General features: G+C 47.9%; 1 protein-coding gene and 1 pseudogene across 1 annotated transcript in view; both read right to left on the minus strand.

Moving 5' to 3' along the window:
• ASTN1 (astrotactin 1) overlaps positions 1–18,172 on the minus strand; it is a 284,812-nt gene extending 266,640 nt beyond the window's left edge. Inside the window, exon 1 of the mRNA XM_048498038.1 lies at positions 17,580–18,172. Within this exon, the coding sequence (XP_048353995.1) occupies positions 17,580–17,910 (331 nt within the window). The 5' untranslated portion in view covers positions 17,911–18,172. The remainder of the gene's footprint in view (positions 1–17,579) is intronic.
• Positions 6,759–6,825, minus strand: LOC125434058 (annotated as a pseudogene).
• Positions 18,173–18,685: the final 513 nt, after the last annotated feature.

Below are 18,685 nucleotides of genomic sequence, written 5' to 3' on the forward strand. Positions count from 1 at the left end.
TTGTATTGTCTTTCCTTTGTAATTCCACTGACAGTATTGTTTATAATACTCCTCACCTTAGATAGTTTGTCACTTATATTGTTCTCTAATTCTGTAATCCCACTCTAATTGCATTGTTTATTAATTGGTTTTATACAGGCCCTTTCCACACAACACAAATAAAATGTCTTGAGGCCAGAATATAAAACATTTCCCAGCAATCTTTTTTTCCTGAAACGGTTTTAAACCACTGGTTGTATGGAGATTAGGAAATGTTTTCTTTCTCCACCAGTTTTCTCCCACCGATTTTCAAAGCTCTCACTTCATTTGTCTGCTGCTTGCTGCCCACCATTTTCTGCCACTTCAGTTTGATTCCCTATGCTGTCCACTTTAGTGTAGTATCCTACGGATGTTTTGTCAGCTAGCATCACAGTTGCCTGCCATTTCTGTCACTGCTGTGCACCAATAAATTCAGTATTGCCTGCCAATTAGGCAAACATGTTGTTTTTCTGTTTTTTTAAAATATATATATATATGTGAGGTATCCCCGAAGCTACATAAAAACAATACAAGACTTGACAATAATGTGCAGATTTCAAGTCTCTGTAGCTTCAAAGATACCTCACAGAATTAAAAAAAAAACCCCGGAAAGGACCGCTTTTGCTGGAAATGCTTTATTTTTCCACGCTATGCAGACCAAAAAATCCAAAAGTGCTTTCCTACACATAGGAGGATAACATACAGTGTCCTTTTTCTTTCAGCCTTCAGCCAAAAAAAATAAACAGAAAGGAAAGGTTGAAGCAGCCCTCTCCTCCACCTGCCCTTCCCCTCTCCAGCTTGGGCTGTTTATTTGTTTTTTAAAAAACATGATGAGCAAAATAACCCGGGATTCCAGGTTAACTTGGTTCCCAGTTCCTCTTCCACAAGCTTGGAAGCAGTGAGCTCTGCAGCTGTCAACTGGACCCAGCAGAACTTTTGCATTAACCTCCAATGGCTGAAGTTTGGCCAGCTCTCTACAGGAGAAGAGAAGGTTTCCTTTCTACAGCTTCTTTTCCTATCACTGCTTCTCTTTATGGAGAACGTAACTCATCCAACAGCCTCCGGCTAAAACTGGGGACTCAGATGGTCCAAGAGCCAATTAAGCTGGTCTCTTCCTAGAGGAAATTAACAACCTCTCACCCACAAGCCCTCCTTCCTTCTCAGTGGGCAGGCAGTCCATCAAAGACACCAAAGGGCCATGTCTACCCAGATGGTTAGATCCTGACCCATGCCAACTGAGCAACCAGCTAGCTTCACAGCATCAAGGCTGTTCCATCTTGTTCCTGTCAGATAAGAGAGCAGGGTCAGATTAATTTAGACAGCTTTCACACACTCACACTCACACACACAGCTCTCAGCTACATAATCTTCTGTTCAGTGGCTTGGTCATTAACAATGGATAACAATGAACAGGCAAGTCAAGTCAGCTGCGATCTGTTGACAGCTGGTTTCAGAAGCTCTTTCCAGTGTCAGAGTTCAACCCTGGAACACATGGGGGAAATAATACAAACAAGAGTTTCTCTGAGCATGTGTCCATGTTGATTTCTGCTTTTTCTAAATACTTGAGCATTAATTTCCAAACTGTGTGCAAAGGCAGACTAGCAAGCCATGAAAAAGAAACCAGTCAAAGAATTGTGAATTAAAGCTGCACAGCAGTCTGCCTGCTGCATTTTTGCATGTTATACTGCTTTGTCCTTGCCTCCTTCTAGTCAAGCTCTGCTGGGGCAGGCACAGTCATTCTGCCCACAGCTCTGCATTGGTGTAACTGGATCCCAATGAGAGAAACACAGCTCAATTATTTGTCATCAAAGGAGGTGGCCTGTTGTGTCTCTGTTCTGGGCTTGGCTCCTTCAGATCCGGAGGCATGCTTAGCATAGTGTTTCACTTGTAAACAGGCTCCTCTAAGGGGAAGTAAGCTAAAAGTATAGGGAATAAAAATGAAGTCCAATTACATTTTTAACTCCTTGCAAAGTACACCTTTCGATAACTGCAGTTTGGACAACGCAGCCCTGCTGGTCTTCTGTTTAAGGCTTTCTGCCTCTTGCTTTGTCTCCTTAGTAATCCCTCCTGCTCTGCCACTCAAGCTCTTCTTTCTCCCTTTCCCACCATGGCATCTTGTCCTATGCCTGGGGCAGTGTCCGCCAGTCCACCTGGACGCCTCCCTCATCTACTTCTTCAAATGCCTCCTCAAATCTTCCCTGCTCTGTGCTTCCAATTACACAGTTAATCCTTTCCACCTCCTCCACATCCCCTCAACTCCTGCATGGAAATCCATCTTCACCCTCAGACTAGGCCCCTTTATCTTTTTTACATGGTAATTCCTTTGGGCCAGAGCCCTGCCACGTTTGTGAGAAACAGCAGCAAATAAACATGGCATGCAGCCCTGAATCAAAGCCATTCTCAGTATGTACCATCATCACAGCAAAAGGCTTTACACAAGTGAGCGGGGGCCAGTTCTGGCTACATCCTGGTTAGCTTCGTTCCTGCACTCCCCCCCAAGCCTGCATGCTTGGAGGTCCTGAAAAGTACAACCAGTCTGGGGTTAAGGCCAACATTGTCATGAACGGCAGGATCCAGGTTTTACCCCATGATATGCTTCAGCAGAGGCCAGTGCTAAGCACCTATGGGCTGGCATTGTGTGTGGGAAAACCTTGGCCAGCAAAGGCCTCTGCTGTGAGTTACCATGGCAACTGCATGGGCCTTTCTGCTGCGGAGGCCGCAGCATGTTGCGCCGCCTGATTTGCAGCCTGCCTGTTTCTGCGACTGAGCTATAGACTCAAGCTTCCAGCATGGAAGGCTCAAGGCATATTATTATACATAATTGGGGTGCGATTTGGGCAAGGGAGGGGGGCCACAGGGAAAGGACTATATTGCCACCCTGCGCTACAAATACATTAAGCTGTCTTATGCTGAGTCAGACCATTGGCCTGACAAGGTCAGTACTGTCTGTGTTGACTGGCATTGGCTCTCCAGGGGTACAAACAGTTTTCACATCAAGCTGTAATTGTGCCTTTTAACTAGAGCTGCCAGGGATTCAACCTGGGACCTCTTGCATGCCAGGCAGGCACTCCACTATTGAGCCATCGGCCCTTGCTAACTCTGCACGTAAGACCGTCAACACAATATTGGACATTTCATTCACTCCAAGGCCTTTCTGTTAATGCCGCAAACACCAAGAGATAAAGCAATTCATGGACCTCGAACGGCCAAGCTGCACTTGCCTGCTTGGTTATTTACACACTTATTTAAATGTTTACAGCTTACAATATCATTCTCCCTTCCTCCATTTTATCTTCTCACTAACATCCCTGTGAGTTGGTTGCTTATGTCCCTCAGCAAAGAAAAGCGACACAAAAACAGAATTTAGCTATCTCGGCTATTGAACACTCTGAGGGCTAACGAATTAAGGAGTGTAGGAATAGCTTCATGCGTAAGAGTGGGGTAACAAATCCAGGTCACCAGATAAGAGTCTGCTGCTCCTGTGGAGGAGTGGAGAATCAAACCAGTTTCTCCAGATTAGAGTCCGCAGCTCTTAACCACAATACCACAATGGTGAGATAGGCTCCAACCAACTAAAATCTGAAGCCATGGCTTGAAGTGTGATTATCAGCCCTGGTTAAGCTTAGCTATGGTTTTGTCTGATATATAAATGAATACATACAGTCCTACTTGCTCCCCAGCACCTTCCTCATGTACTCCATAGCTACACATTCCTGGCCAGAGCAAAGGAAATGAAATCATCATTTGTCAAGGCATACCAGGATTTGAGTGACCATCTGAACATTTTACAAACTAACAGTGTAGTCCTACACAAAGTTACTCTACTCTCTGAACCCACTGAAATCAATGGGCTTCAACTGCAGAAACTCAGCAGAGAAGTGTATGCAGCTATAGTTAAAATAAACCCTGATTCCAAGTTAGGTCTAAATTGAGCCTTATCATTGCTAAGCAGGGGTCTTTTGGAGGGAGAATTATGGTTATTGGAGTCCGTAGATAGGGTAGGATCAGTGGTGTGATCCAGAAATTTTAGTAACAGGTTCCCATGGTGGTGGGATTCAAACTGTGGCGTAGCGCCAATGGGGCTGGGCGGGGCACAACAGGGGCGTGGCCGGGCATTCCAGGGCGGGGCATTCCTGGGCGGGGCTGTGGCAAGGACGCAGCCGCTGCGCCGGTCCTTGGGCGGGAAACGAATGCACGCAGGCGCAGGCTGCCACGCACACTGGTGCACCTCCTGCTACACTGCTTCAAGTTCTGCGCGCTACTGCTGAGAAGAGGTGCGTAACTAAGGCAAAAATCACATGGCAAAATCACCAATTAATAACCCCCTCTCGGCACACACAAATAATTAGTAACCTACTCAGAGGTGGGATCCAGCAGGTTCTCACAGGTTCCCAAGAGTAGGCTACTGGTATTTTATTGTGATGCAGAGAGTTACTAATTGGTGATTTTTACTGCCACTTATTCGCCCCTCCTCTCAACGTGGCGACAGTTTGATGCTGATCTGGCAGGTGGTGCACCGGCGTGCAACTCAACAACCTCGCGCCGGCGTGCATTCATTTCTGCCCAAGGACCAGCGCAGCGGCTACGTCCTTGCCATAGCCCTGCCCAGGAATGCCACGCCCCCGGAATGCTCAGCCACACCCCCGTCGTGCCCCACCCAACCCCATTGGCGCTACGCCACAGTTTGAATCCCACCACCCTGGGAACCTGTTACTAAAAATTTTGGATCCCACCACTGAACCTACTCTCGGGAACCTGTGAGAACCTGCTGGATCCTACCTCTGGGTAGGATGGATGGAAATGCCCCAAGTGCCCGCATATTAGCACATAGGGTTGCCAGCTGCCCAACAGAAGGGGAAGATCACACACTGATGGTCCCTACCCCTACTGCTAATCAATGGAGTAATAAGAGGACAAATGGAGGGGGCTGGAATTGATGTCACCACATTGTGTGATGCACTAGGAATTACTCCAATCTCTATGGGTTTTCCATAAAGTTACTGGGAAATCCCAGAGTATCGGGCAATATGGTAACACTCCTGGTTATGCAGCCAAAAGTGACATAGAGTGTTTCACCAGGTCTCTGCCACTAACCAGCGCTGGTCTGACAATCCTACTAGCATATAGTGCCCCTTGTTTAATACCAACCACACCAGATGTGGGGGCAGCAAGACATGGGAGCAAACCCCTAGGCAAACAATTTTACAATTCTTTCAGTATTTTATTCTTAACATGCAGAAAGGAAAATAAATGGGTTTTTAAAAGAGCAGAAGGCATAAACATAATATAAAAAAAGAAATAAAAATATAAGTAAGAGCTGACAAGTACTGGGTCAATTATGAGTGGATATGATCTAGACGTTCCTCTGAGCTGCCAGCAAGATAGCAATTAGGCTCATATCCTTCAGTGTTTTCGAAACAAAAAATGGAAACTTATAACACCTGTTCTTATGCCACTTGAGAACTATCTTCTCTTCACTGCCTGCCACAAAATGTATTGATTGACTCCACCGCAGACTATTCTTCATTGGCTTCCAAAGCAGAAGGAATAAGCAAACTACCACAAAAGCCCTAGAAAAGAGACTGGGGAATTTGTTCCATCCTTTCCTGGTGTTGCTTGAAGATGCTGTATGCTTTCAGGAAGTCAAAAGAGAACGCCTAGCCAGGTATCTTCAGCCTTCAGCTCTCTAAGAGACAATCAGTGACCAGCAAGAATGCCACTGTTTTTCATCATTTAAACTCTCCTGGGTGCATTCGCTGGACAAGACTATATAAGTGCAGTACGTCAACAAAGCAAATTTAATAGTATTCGATCTCACTTATGGAAGGGCTGCAACCCAAATCCATTTAGCAAGATTTGCTCTCTGGGTTGGCAGTGGATTGCTGGGAAGGATGCCTTGGCATTTTGGGTCCCTGTGAACACATTTATGTGGACTGTCATTGGAGCTGAGACACCACTGCCACAACTCAGAGATTCCAGACGCTGAGGTAGAAAAGGGCAAGCCCCGGAACAGAAGTCAGATTGCATGTGCCAAACACACTGCCAGGAAATTTAAAAAAAAGAATAGAGATCAGGTTTTGTTTTGTTTGTTTGTTTAAGTAGAAGACAGAAGAAAAGAGACAATTATCTCTAATACACTGAGACAGGTGGAATACATCTAGGCCTTCCAAGGTCTGGTTTACATTTATTGCCAAATATGTGAACAAGCATCAACTGTTCCTGCCTCTTCTTGGACAGGACTTTTGGGGCTCTTGGTTCATGTTTGGAGAGAGGATATATCTGGATGCCACTTCTGGATGCAGAAGAGCAACAGAGAGACACTTTGCACTTGGTGCTCTACTAAGGGACTTCCAAGGCTTCTGGACAGCCACTGAGGAGAATCAGGATGCTACCCCAGATTCAGCAGGGCGCTCTCGCTCTCGCTCTCTCTTTTATGGCATCAAGTCAAAACATAATGCAGAAGATCTTGGAATGCATAGCAGTTCCTCTATAAGCAAGTCATTGTGCAAATAATTCAGTGGAACTCCAAATCTGACAACTTACCATCTACGATCTACAAAGAATACAGCTGAGACACAGCATTACCCCCTCCAAAGGTAGAAAGTGCTACTAAGCTGCAGGTAGATAGAAATAAGCCTATGTTTTCCAGCAATTTAGCATGGACAAGGAATATGCGAAAGAAAGCTGGAGAGTGCAAGTCTCAGACAGTTTTTTGTGGAACTTGCTGAAAGGCAAGAGGGAGAAGGTGACTCAGTCACATATGGGGTGATACTACACTTGATCTTAGCCAAAAGGCCGAGAAGCGATATTGTTATCAGATACAAATAAACAACTAACGTATTCTGTTGCCAAGTTTGCCTGGATCTCTAGCAAAATCAGGAAGGTTCGACAGAGCTCTACCAGTTTGTGCCAGTTAATACTCTCTTATTATTAGCTGGACACTGTCTTTACTATTTTGTGTTTATATCCTGAATTCTCTAATGCCTTTTATCTGTATTTTATCATCTGTTTTCATCTGTATTTTTATTATTTTAACCCTTTGTATTTTGCTGGTCAATGACGGTAAATAAATCGTATTACTACTACTACATACGGGGTGAGAAGGAATAGGAGGAGGACAGCCCAGCAGGGCCCAGCCCTGCAGATCTTTCTATGATTTGAATGCAGGAGGCAAGGAACAATCATAGGGACTGTGTAATGCTGGTCACACTGAAGGTTTGATGGATGGGTGAGGTTCAGAGGCAGGAAGTGAGCTGAATGTAGATGATCAGAGGGTATTGCAATGTAATAATCATTTGGAGAGGGAGGGATGAAGTAATTGACAGTGGGGGCATACGATGTAGTGGAGACAAGAGAAGCCTACACACCACATGCCTGAAAAGTCTGACAACCATTTTCTACGTCAACAAACAAGCAATCCTTGCGCGTTAGCTTGGTGTGTGTGTGTGTGTGTGGGGGGGGTGCACGCGCAAACACACCTCCAACTCCAAATGCTTCGCATTGCCACAAAACATAAAAACCATGTCAGTCATCATGGCGCACATGTCTAGATTCTCTTCAGTTGGATGTGAAAATCCACATCTGAATCTGAAATTAGGAGGCCTAACCATACATTATAGTTATCCCTTCCACGTTGCTGGAGTTAGGAGAATGGCACCCCCCCCCCCATCTGGAAATCCATGTAAAAACTTTTGGCCCTCCCTTCACACTACAAAATAAGTCTGAAATTTTCTTTTTCTTTTAACTTAAAAAGAAAGATTTTTAAATGGCACTGCAAGATAAAATATGTTGATCGTATACAGTCCTATTCGTATATTTTATGCACTTCTGAGTTTCTAAACTTTTTTTGTGTCACCTGCGGGCCTTTGCGGCTTCCGCAACACTCCCTCAAAAATTCCCATTTAATTTCTCATGCTGACCCGCAATATATCAAAACCGCAATGGGGAAAATCGCAACGTGGAAGGGATAACTGCACATTTTCCCCTGTACATCCCTGAATCAGGTCACAGATGTCTTCTTTGAGCTCTGGGCTTCATAGGTGTGAGCTACGCGGGGGAGGAAACTTGGAGCGTTCCTTTCATCACCATTAACCTGACCTGACAGGGAGTTTCTGACTGACATGGCCATATGTCATCTTTCCCAACTGAACAACGAATAGCTCCCTTGGGCCTTTCAGTTTGGAAAAATGGTGCACGGGGGGTGGAAGATCTAAGTTTCTTTCCCCTGGACTCTGTTGAACCCATTCCTAGTAGGGCTCCTGCATTAATGTGTCTTTACTTGTGAAAAAAATGTAAGACGCATTTAAACCCTCTGAGATCTGAAAGGTCACAGGGTGACCTCAGAAAGGCACTATCTCACCATCTAATCTTTCACAAGGGACAGTTTTTTAGGTTCGACTGCTATTCTAATCTTCTCAGAGAAAATATAATTTGTCAGGGAGGAAAATGTTATTCTTCACCTAGACAGGACACCTATGCATCTATCTTCCCATTCTTCTCTCATTCCACTCTTCCTCCCGGAAGCTCAGAGCACCGTATATAATTCTCCCGCCCTCCACTTTATCCTCGCAACAGCCCAGTAACACAGGTTAAAGCAAACGCAAAATTGCAGAGTATAAGGCTTGCAGTCACAAACGACTGTGTAATTTCAAAACAAGCTAAACAAATTCAATGTAACCAAAAAACAGGGAGCTATAAACACACAAGCTTCAATTCAGCAAACTAAATAGTCAAATCAGTTTCAAATACATAACCAGCAGTATACTCTTTCCTTGCCTGGTCATAATCAAAATTAGGGCAGAAAATTATTAACTTCTTTGATATGTAATTAATCAGATAGTCTTGAGTTAGCCAGCTTCTGGTAATTGCCTGGCCTCAACATAAGGCAGGTTAGGCAGATAGCTAAAGACTGGCCCAAAGTCATTGAGCAAATCTCATGGCTGAGTGCGGAGCTGAACCAAGTCTCCCAGCCCTCGTCCACTTTTCTAATCACTGCTCCTCTTGGCTCTCAAATTGGCTGTCATGTAGCTGGTATGTTGAGGTCTACATGATCCCTCAAAGTAGTCCTTCTCATCTAAAAACAATACTAGCAAAGCAGCCAGCCGTAACCTAGGAGGAGGCCTGAGTTTTTGTGAAGTCTGGCTTTAAACATGCCAGAAGACCTAATTGTACATGTACAGAAATGTGTACAATTTCTCCACACCTTTACTTAACAGGTCATGATTCTCACTGCATTACATGTTCTCAGGAGCCCAGTGAAGTATATCAGGTCGAGACAGACTGACTAGCCAAAGTATAACCAGTGAAGTCCAGAAATAAGTGAGATCCAATTCAGTGGTTTTGTCCATTGGCTCCAGAGAAGATATGTTTCTACCTGAGAAGTGTTCAAAGATGGTCTACATATTTTGACCCTTCAATTCTTGCCTGCATTTAAAGGATGGAATCTATAAAAGGACTCATGAAATGGGGGGGGGGGGCAATACTAGAAAGACCATCCCATTTGGCAGCATTGTGAGGCCTGAACAATCAGATACTCTATGTGAAAAGAAGTTTTGAATGGGGAGGGTAGATTTTCAGCAAATTAAAGTGATGGGGGAAGATATGAAAGGCTCCTATCTCCATCAAGGTCAGCAAAAGCAGACGGCAACATCTGCCAGATGCACTGTATAAAAAACCAATTCTTGGTGTCATTGACAGTTTGGCTCTGGTAAGGGTAACTGTTCAGCTCTATGGACTGTACAACATAAGAAAAAGTTTTCAACCCCCTTCCCCCCATACCATGATCCTGTTCCAAAGCAGGCATGTCAGCTGCTTAGAAAAAAAATGCTGGGTGATCCATTCATAGAATTCCCAGAGTTGTGTCTAGTCTGGCCATATTGCACATGTGCTCACAAGACAGAAAATAGAGCCACACACCAAAATGCCCTCCACACAGAAAGCTCAGCATCAGAGACAAGGCTTTGTGACTAGCCTTCTCCCTGAAGTGCCAACTTTCAATATTTTCAACATTAGAGCACAAACACATTGTCCCACTCTCATAAAGTTAACATAGGGGCTTTCCGCACTACAGAAGGGAGCTAAGGTCGACTCGGTTCCCTTCAGTGGGGGGCGATTCCAGGCTGTCCGCACAGCAACTTACTTGGCCCCCTGGAACTGAGCTAAGTGGGCAGGATCAACTTGGTGCCTGTTTCGCTCCTCGATCGTGATTGGAGCTTGTGTTATCATGGGAAACGGGAGCGTTCTTTTTTATTTTTACAGTTTCTACAGTTTACAGTTACATGCCTGCCACGACTCTCCTGTTCTGCGCATGCCACAAAAGTGGGGCTTGATTGGTTGAACAGATGAGGTATCATTTCGATGCGTCCGCACTTTGAAGCTTCGAAGAGGTATCGACCTTGTTCCAGCAGAAAGGTGCAGTTCATAACTGCGACAGGGATGTCGCAGTTCTGGGCAAGCGGGGCTGAGACAAAACAACGTTGAACTCAGTTGCAGTGCGAATACACTGAGGTGAACCTAGATAGAAACCAGTACAACTCTGTCAGTGCGGAAAGCCCCATAATTAAACTGGTGTCTTGATCTGTCTGGCTCTGGCTAGTCTGATCTCATCAGAAGATAAGTGTCATGGGCCAGCCCCTCAGAGATGGGGAAACAGATGCAAAGTCAGACAACACCATAGACCAGGAGCTGGCTCCCCCCCACCCCCAAGGAGATGCAGGCAACAGAGCCAGCTCCAAGCCCTTCCCTGCAAGTTGAGGCAGAACCTGGTGCCATGGCTTTGGGAGAGCCACCAGAACCCTCAGATGAGCTGAGTAGTGAGCTAGCTGCACAAAGGAGGCAAAGACAGAGGCTGCAGGTTCAGTGTAAAAGGAGAAGTGCTGGTGTTGCTGCTTGGTATGGCAGAAGGCTCTGTGAGCTAGCGACATTTGCATCCAAGGAGGACTACGTTTCCACAGGAACCTGTCCCCATTAGCAAGGGTGTCTTACTTTACTGTCTTGGGCTTGGGTGCAACAAATGTGTTTCACTGGAAAGCTCCACATACCAGACTCCCTGCACATGCCTTGTACCTCCATGCCTAGCCTGCTTGACTGCTTGTCTGAACTTCTAGACTTGCTTGACCTTGGACTGCCTGACCACGCCTGGGTCTGCCTTGACTTTAGCTTGCCCAGCAAAGCCTGTGCCTCACTTCAGTGGCGTAGCGCCAATGGGACTGTGGGGAGGTGACGCCCCGGGCACACACCTGTGCGGGGGCGTGGCGGGGGCGGGGGGTTCATGTGTGGCCTGGGCACAGTTTCCCCTCACTCTGCCCCTGCCTGACTTGACCTCAGACTGTCTGACTATGTCTGTGCCTTCCGCCCACCCTGCCATACTTGATGCTTGCCTTCAGCCCACTAAGCAGGGGCAGCCCTAGTTAGTGTTGATATGGGAGACCATCAAGAAAATCCAGGGTTGCTATGCAGAGGCAATGGCAAACCAGCTCTGAACCAGCTCCTGCTTTGAAAATTTCTTGGTCCTGGGGTCAACATGAATCAGTTGCAACCTGATGGCACTTCCCATCCCATTTAAACTGGTATACCGCTGCTGAAAACAAGAACAGAGAACATGTTCGTGTGCAGAATAGAACCACAGTCATGTCCAAAGTGATGCAGAGGACAGTCAAAGACCAGCTGGCTTAAGTTTTGTTAAGGGCCTTCTTTGTAGATGGTACAACTGAATTTGGAGTTCCACTGAATTTGGAGTTCCACTGAATTATCTGCCTGATGACTTGTTTGTTGAGGAACTGCTATGCATTCCAAGCTCTTTACTGTCTTGGGCTTGGGTGCAACAAATGTGTTTCACTGGAAAGCTCCACATACCAGACTCCCTGCACATGCCTTGTACCTCCATGCCTAGCCTGCTTGACTGCTTGTCTGAACTTCTAGACTTGCTTGACCTTGGACTGCCTGACCACGCCTGGGTCTGCCTTGACTTTAGCTTGCCCAGCAAAGCCTGTGCCTCACTTCAGTGGCGTAGCGCCAATGGGACTGTGGGGAGGTGACGCCCCGGGCACACACCTGTGCGGGGGCGTGGCGGGGGCAATTCAGTTCACAGAGACACTCTGTTGGACTTCTCCAGTGACCCTACACGAACTGAGAATGTTATTCTCAGAATACATTCAAAACTTTCCAGTTGTTGCACATTCCAAGGGAAGTTTTCTTCATGTAACACAACACCATTATTGAACACGAAATATCTGGTCACTGCAAGCTAGGCTGATCTGTTCTCTCCCCCCACAGCAGAGGTATCCTGAAGAAAGTCAAGTCACAGAGAGATGAGGGCTGGCACCCAACTGGGAATGCTGTGGGTCTCGGGACCCACTGCGGCCCTATCAGGCAAGCCCCCATGGCGCATCTACACACTGTCCCCTCCCAGAAGCCACTCTGGCAATTTGGGCAGAGCCCCACCTTGGAACTGCTAATCTTCTCACTGAAGTATACCTAATAACCTTCCAAGGAACCCCCAGATTTCCCATCCAAAAATTTAAAAATAGTGTTTGTAGATTAAAATACAAATACCTGGGTGAGAGTCAAGAAACATCAGAGTTAGTTTGTCCTAACCTGAATCAGTAAAATGACATAGGCAGTGGTGGTGAACCTTTGGCACTCCAGATGTTATGGACTACAGCTGATGGGAATTGTAGTCCATAACATCTGGAGTGCCAAAGGTTCGCCACCACGGACATAGAGGGAAAGACGAGGCTGAAACCTGAGGTTTTTAGATGTCAAGAAAGAAACTTCCACAAGAAACTTCCACAAGGGCAGACATACAGTACTTTAGTAAAACACAGATGTTCACACACTTCCTCAGGACTCTCCTTTGTAGTCCAGGAGCCCTGTGTGGTATATTCATCTCCCTCCACAGATCTATGCGCATGGTAAGTTGCCTTTTCATAATGAGAAGCACACCTCTGTGGAGCCAATCATGTACAATTCGTGTGTGTGTAAAGTGCCGTCAAGTTGCAGCTGACTTATGGCAGCCCCAGTAAAGGGTTTACAAGGCAAGTCAGAAGCCGAGTTGGTTTGCAAAGGCCTTCCTTTATAGTCTCCTATCCAAGTACTGACCCTACTTAGCTTCCAAGATTAGACAAAATCAGGCTATAGTATACCATGCCGCCTTCTCACCTGCTATTTGCACAGGTGACTGCAAATTAATGATGAGGTTCCCAGGGAGCCACAGGAAGAGCACATGTGCACAGGGAACAGTTTAGGTGGATATACAGTTTGCATAAGGATACTCATAGCTGAGGAGTGCCAAGGAGCAGGGGCAGAGCGAGGGGGAACGGTGCCCGGGGTGTGTGTGCACCCCACGCCCATGCCACCCCCCAGAACACCCATGTCACACCACAGCCACACACCGGCGTGCACCAGGGGTGTCCAGACCCCACTCCCACCCCTGTTGGTGCTACGCACTGCCAAAGAGATGAAAATTTTCACTAAGGATGAGATGGGACATGAGCCCTTACAAATATTTGTTGTCGTTGTTTTCACTCTCCTGGATGGTAGGGGATATGAAAATGCAATTTACCATGCACATAAATTTAGGAAGGGAGGTGACCATACCCCATAGGACACCTGAACTACAGAAGTGGGTGGCGTTCAAAGGGGATGTACCGTCACACCCTAATACTCTTCTAAGTCTACGGAACTCAGTGGACTTAGAAGGATGTAACTCTGATTTGGATGGCATTGGCAGCTCCTGGAGTGTCATGATGCCTTTCAAATTCAGAAGGAAAGATGAAGGGAGGAAGGTTGAAAGTGTGCAGTAAGTGTAATGAATCTGGGAACACATCACTGCTCGGTCAGAAGGGTTCCTGATTATCTTCAGCCAGGGATGCTCTCTGTTGTCGTGAGTGCCATAGAGAGAAGAATGGGTTACACGTGGAATGTGTTAAATACAAGACTGGAGCTCCTCTAGTACTCTGAAAGCTCACTCCTAGACATGACTCCTGGGGAGATTATATTGTATTACTGTTTTAACATGGTTTATTATTTATTGTATTACTGTTTTAACATGGTTTATACATCAAATCAAACCAAATCAAGCAATGGATGGGTTGCTGTGGAAGCAGTTGACTAGAAATAAGTGGTTGATGTGCACCAGAAATATTGTGCATTAGAATGCAAGAAATTTATGTATTTATTTATTTTCAAGAAGGAATACAGGGTGGTGCAGTAGTTAAGAGCGGGGAGCTCTAATACTCCTCCACATGAAGCCTGCTAGGTGACCTTGGGCTAATCACGGTTCTCTCTAAACTCTCTCAGCTCTAATCTGGAGAACCTGCTCCTCCACATGAAGCCTGCTAGGTGACTTTGGGCTAATCACGGTTCTCTGTAAACTCTCTCAACTCTAATCTGGAGAACCTGCTCCTCCACATGAAGCCTGCTGGGTGACTTTGGGCTAATCATGGTTCTCTCTAAACTCTCTCAGCCCCCCCCCCCCGCCCCGCACCTCATTAGGAGCCCGTTGTGGGGAGGAGAAGCTGCTTTGAGACTCTTTAAAGGCAGAGAAAAGTGGCACATAAAAACCAACTCTTCTACTTCAAATCTATATTCTGCCTCTCCCCCAACAAATGCAGCTTGAGATGGCTAACAACAGTGTTGAATAACATGATTTAAACAATACCGTATAACATATAAATGACAGAGTGAGGGAGGTTTTTTTTAAAGGAAGGATGAGGCATGATGCTTTCACTTGCCACACCAAGAAAAAAAATATAGGGCTACATGGCATGGGTTTATCTCTGCTGCCTGAAAAATACACCCTGTTGCAAATAAAATGCGCCTCGCTGTTTAACTGATGCATGGAGAGCTATGCTATGCATGGTGAACCTCGACCTTGTGCACAGTGTAGTCTATGGAAAGGCTATCATTGTTGGACTCGGCCTCAGGAATTTGAAATCCTCACACTCTCCATCATGGGCTGGTCTGTCTCTTTGTCTTATCTGCTGGGTTATTATAAAGGAAAAAAATGGAGAACTGTGCATGCTGCCTCTTGAGCTCTTGGGAGAATTTGGGATAGTCACTTATGGTGACTTATGGCCATCCTGTAGGATATTCAGGGCAACAGGTGGTTTGCCACTGCCTTCCGCTGCATAGCAACCCTGGTATTGCTTGGTAGTCTCCCATCCAAGTGCTAAGACCAACCCCGCTTAGTTTCTGAAATCTGACGCGATCAGGCCAGCCTGCACCATCCAGGTCAGGGAAAGGGTGGGATAAAATACTATAAATAAATGCCTGATCACAGGTAGAACAGGCCGTGTGTTGCCGCTGCCTCCAAGAAGCACTTCTGCAAGTGCCTGTCGAGAGGAAGAGACCTCTGTGCACATGCAATCTACATGTGCTACTACTGGTTCCAGTGATATGGATGCACAGCTGTTGCATGGGGACAGCAAGCCACACATGACGGCCTAGGCCTGTTGGGTACAGACCAAAGGACTGAGAGGAAGGTTATGAGATGAGACACAACCCAGACATTCATGGCAGCGACAACCAGAAAGGAAGGCCTGGAACAACATAGCCAGGAAGCATGGAATCTGCAGATGCTTCCTGGCTACGCTCTCATAGAGATCTCATAGATCTCTTTCTCCTGGCAGGCGGAGGGCATCTCGGCCCTCCCTGTGGTGGACTCCTGGAAAGATGAATCAGAGTTGCTTGCCGAGTTGATGTTGGGCAAGGGGTTATGTTTATTTCTTACGTTTCTAACCAAGTTCTTAGTTATGTGTATGCATGTTCATGTATTGCGTGGTCAATCCGTTGCTGGCCATTAGGAGGAAGTGAGCTAGCGAAGAGGAAGTGGAAGAAAAAACCAGTGAAGTCCTGCCTCCTAAGTAAGGGTCAAGAACAATCTGCAAGAATGTTAAAACGTCTCTTATCTGTGGACTCTCTGGATCAATGTCTTTCGCATTGCACCAATCACTTCTTTTCTGGTTGTTGTTGCCATGAATGTCTGGGTTGCGTAATTCAGTCCTGGCCCCGGCCTGGTGGAGCTCCCTAACATCTGACCCCAGGGCCCTGTGGGATCTTAGTCAATTCCACAGGGTCTGTAAGGCGGAGATGTTCCCCCGGGCCTTTGGCTGAAGCAGCCATGATTCCTTCTCCAATTTGCTGGCCTCCCCCGCCTCCCACCCAGTGATGGGATTCAGCAGGTTCGCACCACTTTGGCAGAACCGGTTGTTAAAATGGTGCTTGTAAACAACCAGTTGTTAAATTATTTGAATCCCACCACCGGAGCCGGTTGTTAAATTATTTGAATCCCACCACTGCTCTCACCCCACCCCCACGCAACTGCCATAATTTGAATTATGCGGGGGGAGGGGGGGGTAGAAGAACTTTTAGGCTATATTGGTGCCCTTTTTGGGTACCCTAACAATAAATAATTAGGGTACCCTAATAGTAATAATCAGTTGCTACCACTGATATAATCTGATGTTAGTGTTATAATGTTACTATTATGACTGCTGATTGTTGAACCTGATTTTGATATTGATTGTTCGCTTAATTATGTGTATTAGCCGCCCTGAGCCCAGTCTTTGGCTGGGGAAAAGTGGGAGAGTTGAAAAATAAAACAAAAGACTGATGTGTGCATAGAAGGGAATATGCTGAACCTTTGCGTCTCCTGAGGCTCATATCTACAGGAGGTGAGGGAGTCTAGGAAAAAGGGTACGATGCCTTTTGGTGTCTTGGCCTAGGATCTGGGAGACCCAGACTGCAATCATTTCTCTGCCCTGGAAACTTGCTGGATGACCTTGGGTTGGTCACTCCATCTCAGCCGAACCTACCTCAGAGGGCTGTTGTGAGGTATGTTGCGAGGATAATGCAAGGAATTAATGAGTGGCTGCTGGCAGACCAGGGACTCAGTTCTGGTAAAGTAGGGGCAGAATTTGGTGTTGTTTTGGGAAGCAGGGCAAGGGGACAGCATGGTGCCCAGAAGAAGGAGCGCGGAGTGACTAGCAAACTCTCTCATCTCACTTAATAAAAATGCCACTGGTCCCATTCGTGTTGACCCCTCGCCCAAGGAGTTCCCTGCACCTCTGAAGAAGGCAGGGAAAACTCAGGAACTCCAGGCCAAACCCTGAAATCCCTGAGGCCGCCCTGAGCAGGTCTACTCAGAATGCCCCCTGGTCTATTCAGTGCAGCTTACTCCCAGGAAAGCATTCTGCTAGCCACACTGCCAGTTGTGCATGGCTGCTGCATCCAGGAAGTTCTTTCCAAGAAGCTGGACATGCAGAGAAGGCCTGAGCGTTTGGCTTCCCCAGGAGAAAGTCAGGGCCACCCCGGGAGGCTGCAGGGCACAGAAACGGAACCTCACGGATGCCACCGGCAACAAAGGTCGGGCACGGGTGCCAAGGAGGGGCATCCTGGCATGCACAGTCCAGGAAAATCACGACCCCCTCCCCAGGCTGCTTTGGAAAGGCCGGGGAGGGGGCCGTGGTTGTGGGGGTGGTATGGTGGTGCTGAAGGCCTCGATCCCGGCGATCAGGCCCGGCGCGGGGAGGGGGCGCAACGAGGGAGGGGGACCGACTCACCCAGCACGAAGTAGGGCAGCTCGGTGTTCTCCAGGTCGTCGACCACCACCATCTCGCCGGGGAAGTCGTTGCGCACCGAGAAGAGCAGCTTGGGCTCCGAGGCCGACGGGCTGTGCATGATGCTCAGGTCGTTCTCGCGCAGGAAGGGCAGCGCCGACACCGTGATGCTCTTCAGCTTGCAGTCCGCCTCCTTGGACGGGTCCCGCTCCGCTTCGGCCGGCCCGGACGACGACGACGACGAGGAGGAGGACGAGGCGGCGGCGGCGGCGGTGGCCCAGGCGGCCGGGAGGCAGCAGCCGGCGAGCAGGAGGCACCAGGCAGCCCAAGCCATCTTGAGCCTCCGGCAGGCGGGGAGGAGCTGTTGGCCGGCCGGGGAAGAAGCGCCCGGAGCCCGGCAGGGGGTGGATGGCTGGCTGGCTGTTGGCGAGGGCTGAGCAGCCGGGCGGCGGCCGGGGGCGCGTTGTCTGCAGAGGAGGGGGCGCTCAGAGCGGCGGGGCCGCCGCCTCCCAGCCGCTCGCCTCCTGCCTCCGCCTTTGCATCGCCTCGCCTCTTCCCACCCGCTCACCGAGGCGGCCTCCTCGGTCCCAGGCGACGCGCAGCCCGGCTGGGGAGGCGGGAGGGACGGCGCCAATCGGGGGCTGCGCGGAGGAAAGGCCTGCACGCCGAAGGCGGGGGGGGGGGGTGTGCAGGGAGAAGGAGGATGGATGGATGGATGGATGGATGGATGGATGGATAACCCGCTTTGCTCTACCTTGAAAGCGTCTCCAAGCGGCGCGCAAACGTCTTCCCTTCCTCTCCCCCACAGGTACCTTGTAGATGGGCTGAGAGAGTTCTGAGAGGACTGCGACTGGGCCAAGGTCACCCAGCAGGCTTCATGTGCAGGAGCGGGGAAGCGAATCCGGTTCACCGGATCAGAGTCCCCCACTCATGTAGAGGTGTGGGGAATCTCTAGATGACAGGCTACCTCTCTCAATCCCTACCAGGCTGAAGTTCACTCTGGAAATGTGCGGGTCTTTTCCCTGTCCTGAAAGCTAGGTGGGAGGGTAGGTTAGAAAAAGACCTGCTGGACCATCCAAAGGGGCTACCTGCACTAGTCTGGCTTCTTA

Source organism: Sphaerodactylus townsendi, linkage group LG05 (genome assembly GCF_021028975.2).
Source record: "Sphaerodactylus townsendi isolate TG3544 linkage group LG05, MPM_Stown_v2.3, whole genome shotgun sequence".
In the NCBI taxonomy this organism is placed as follows: Eukaryota; Metazoa; Chordata; class Lepidosauria; order Squamata; family Sphaerodactylidae; genus Sphaerodactylus; species Sphaerodactylus townsendi.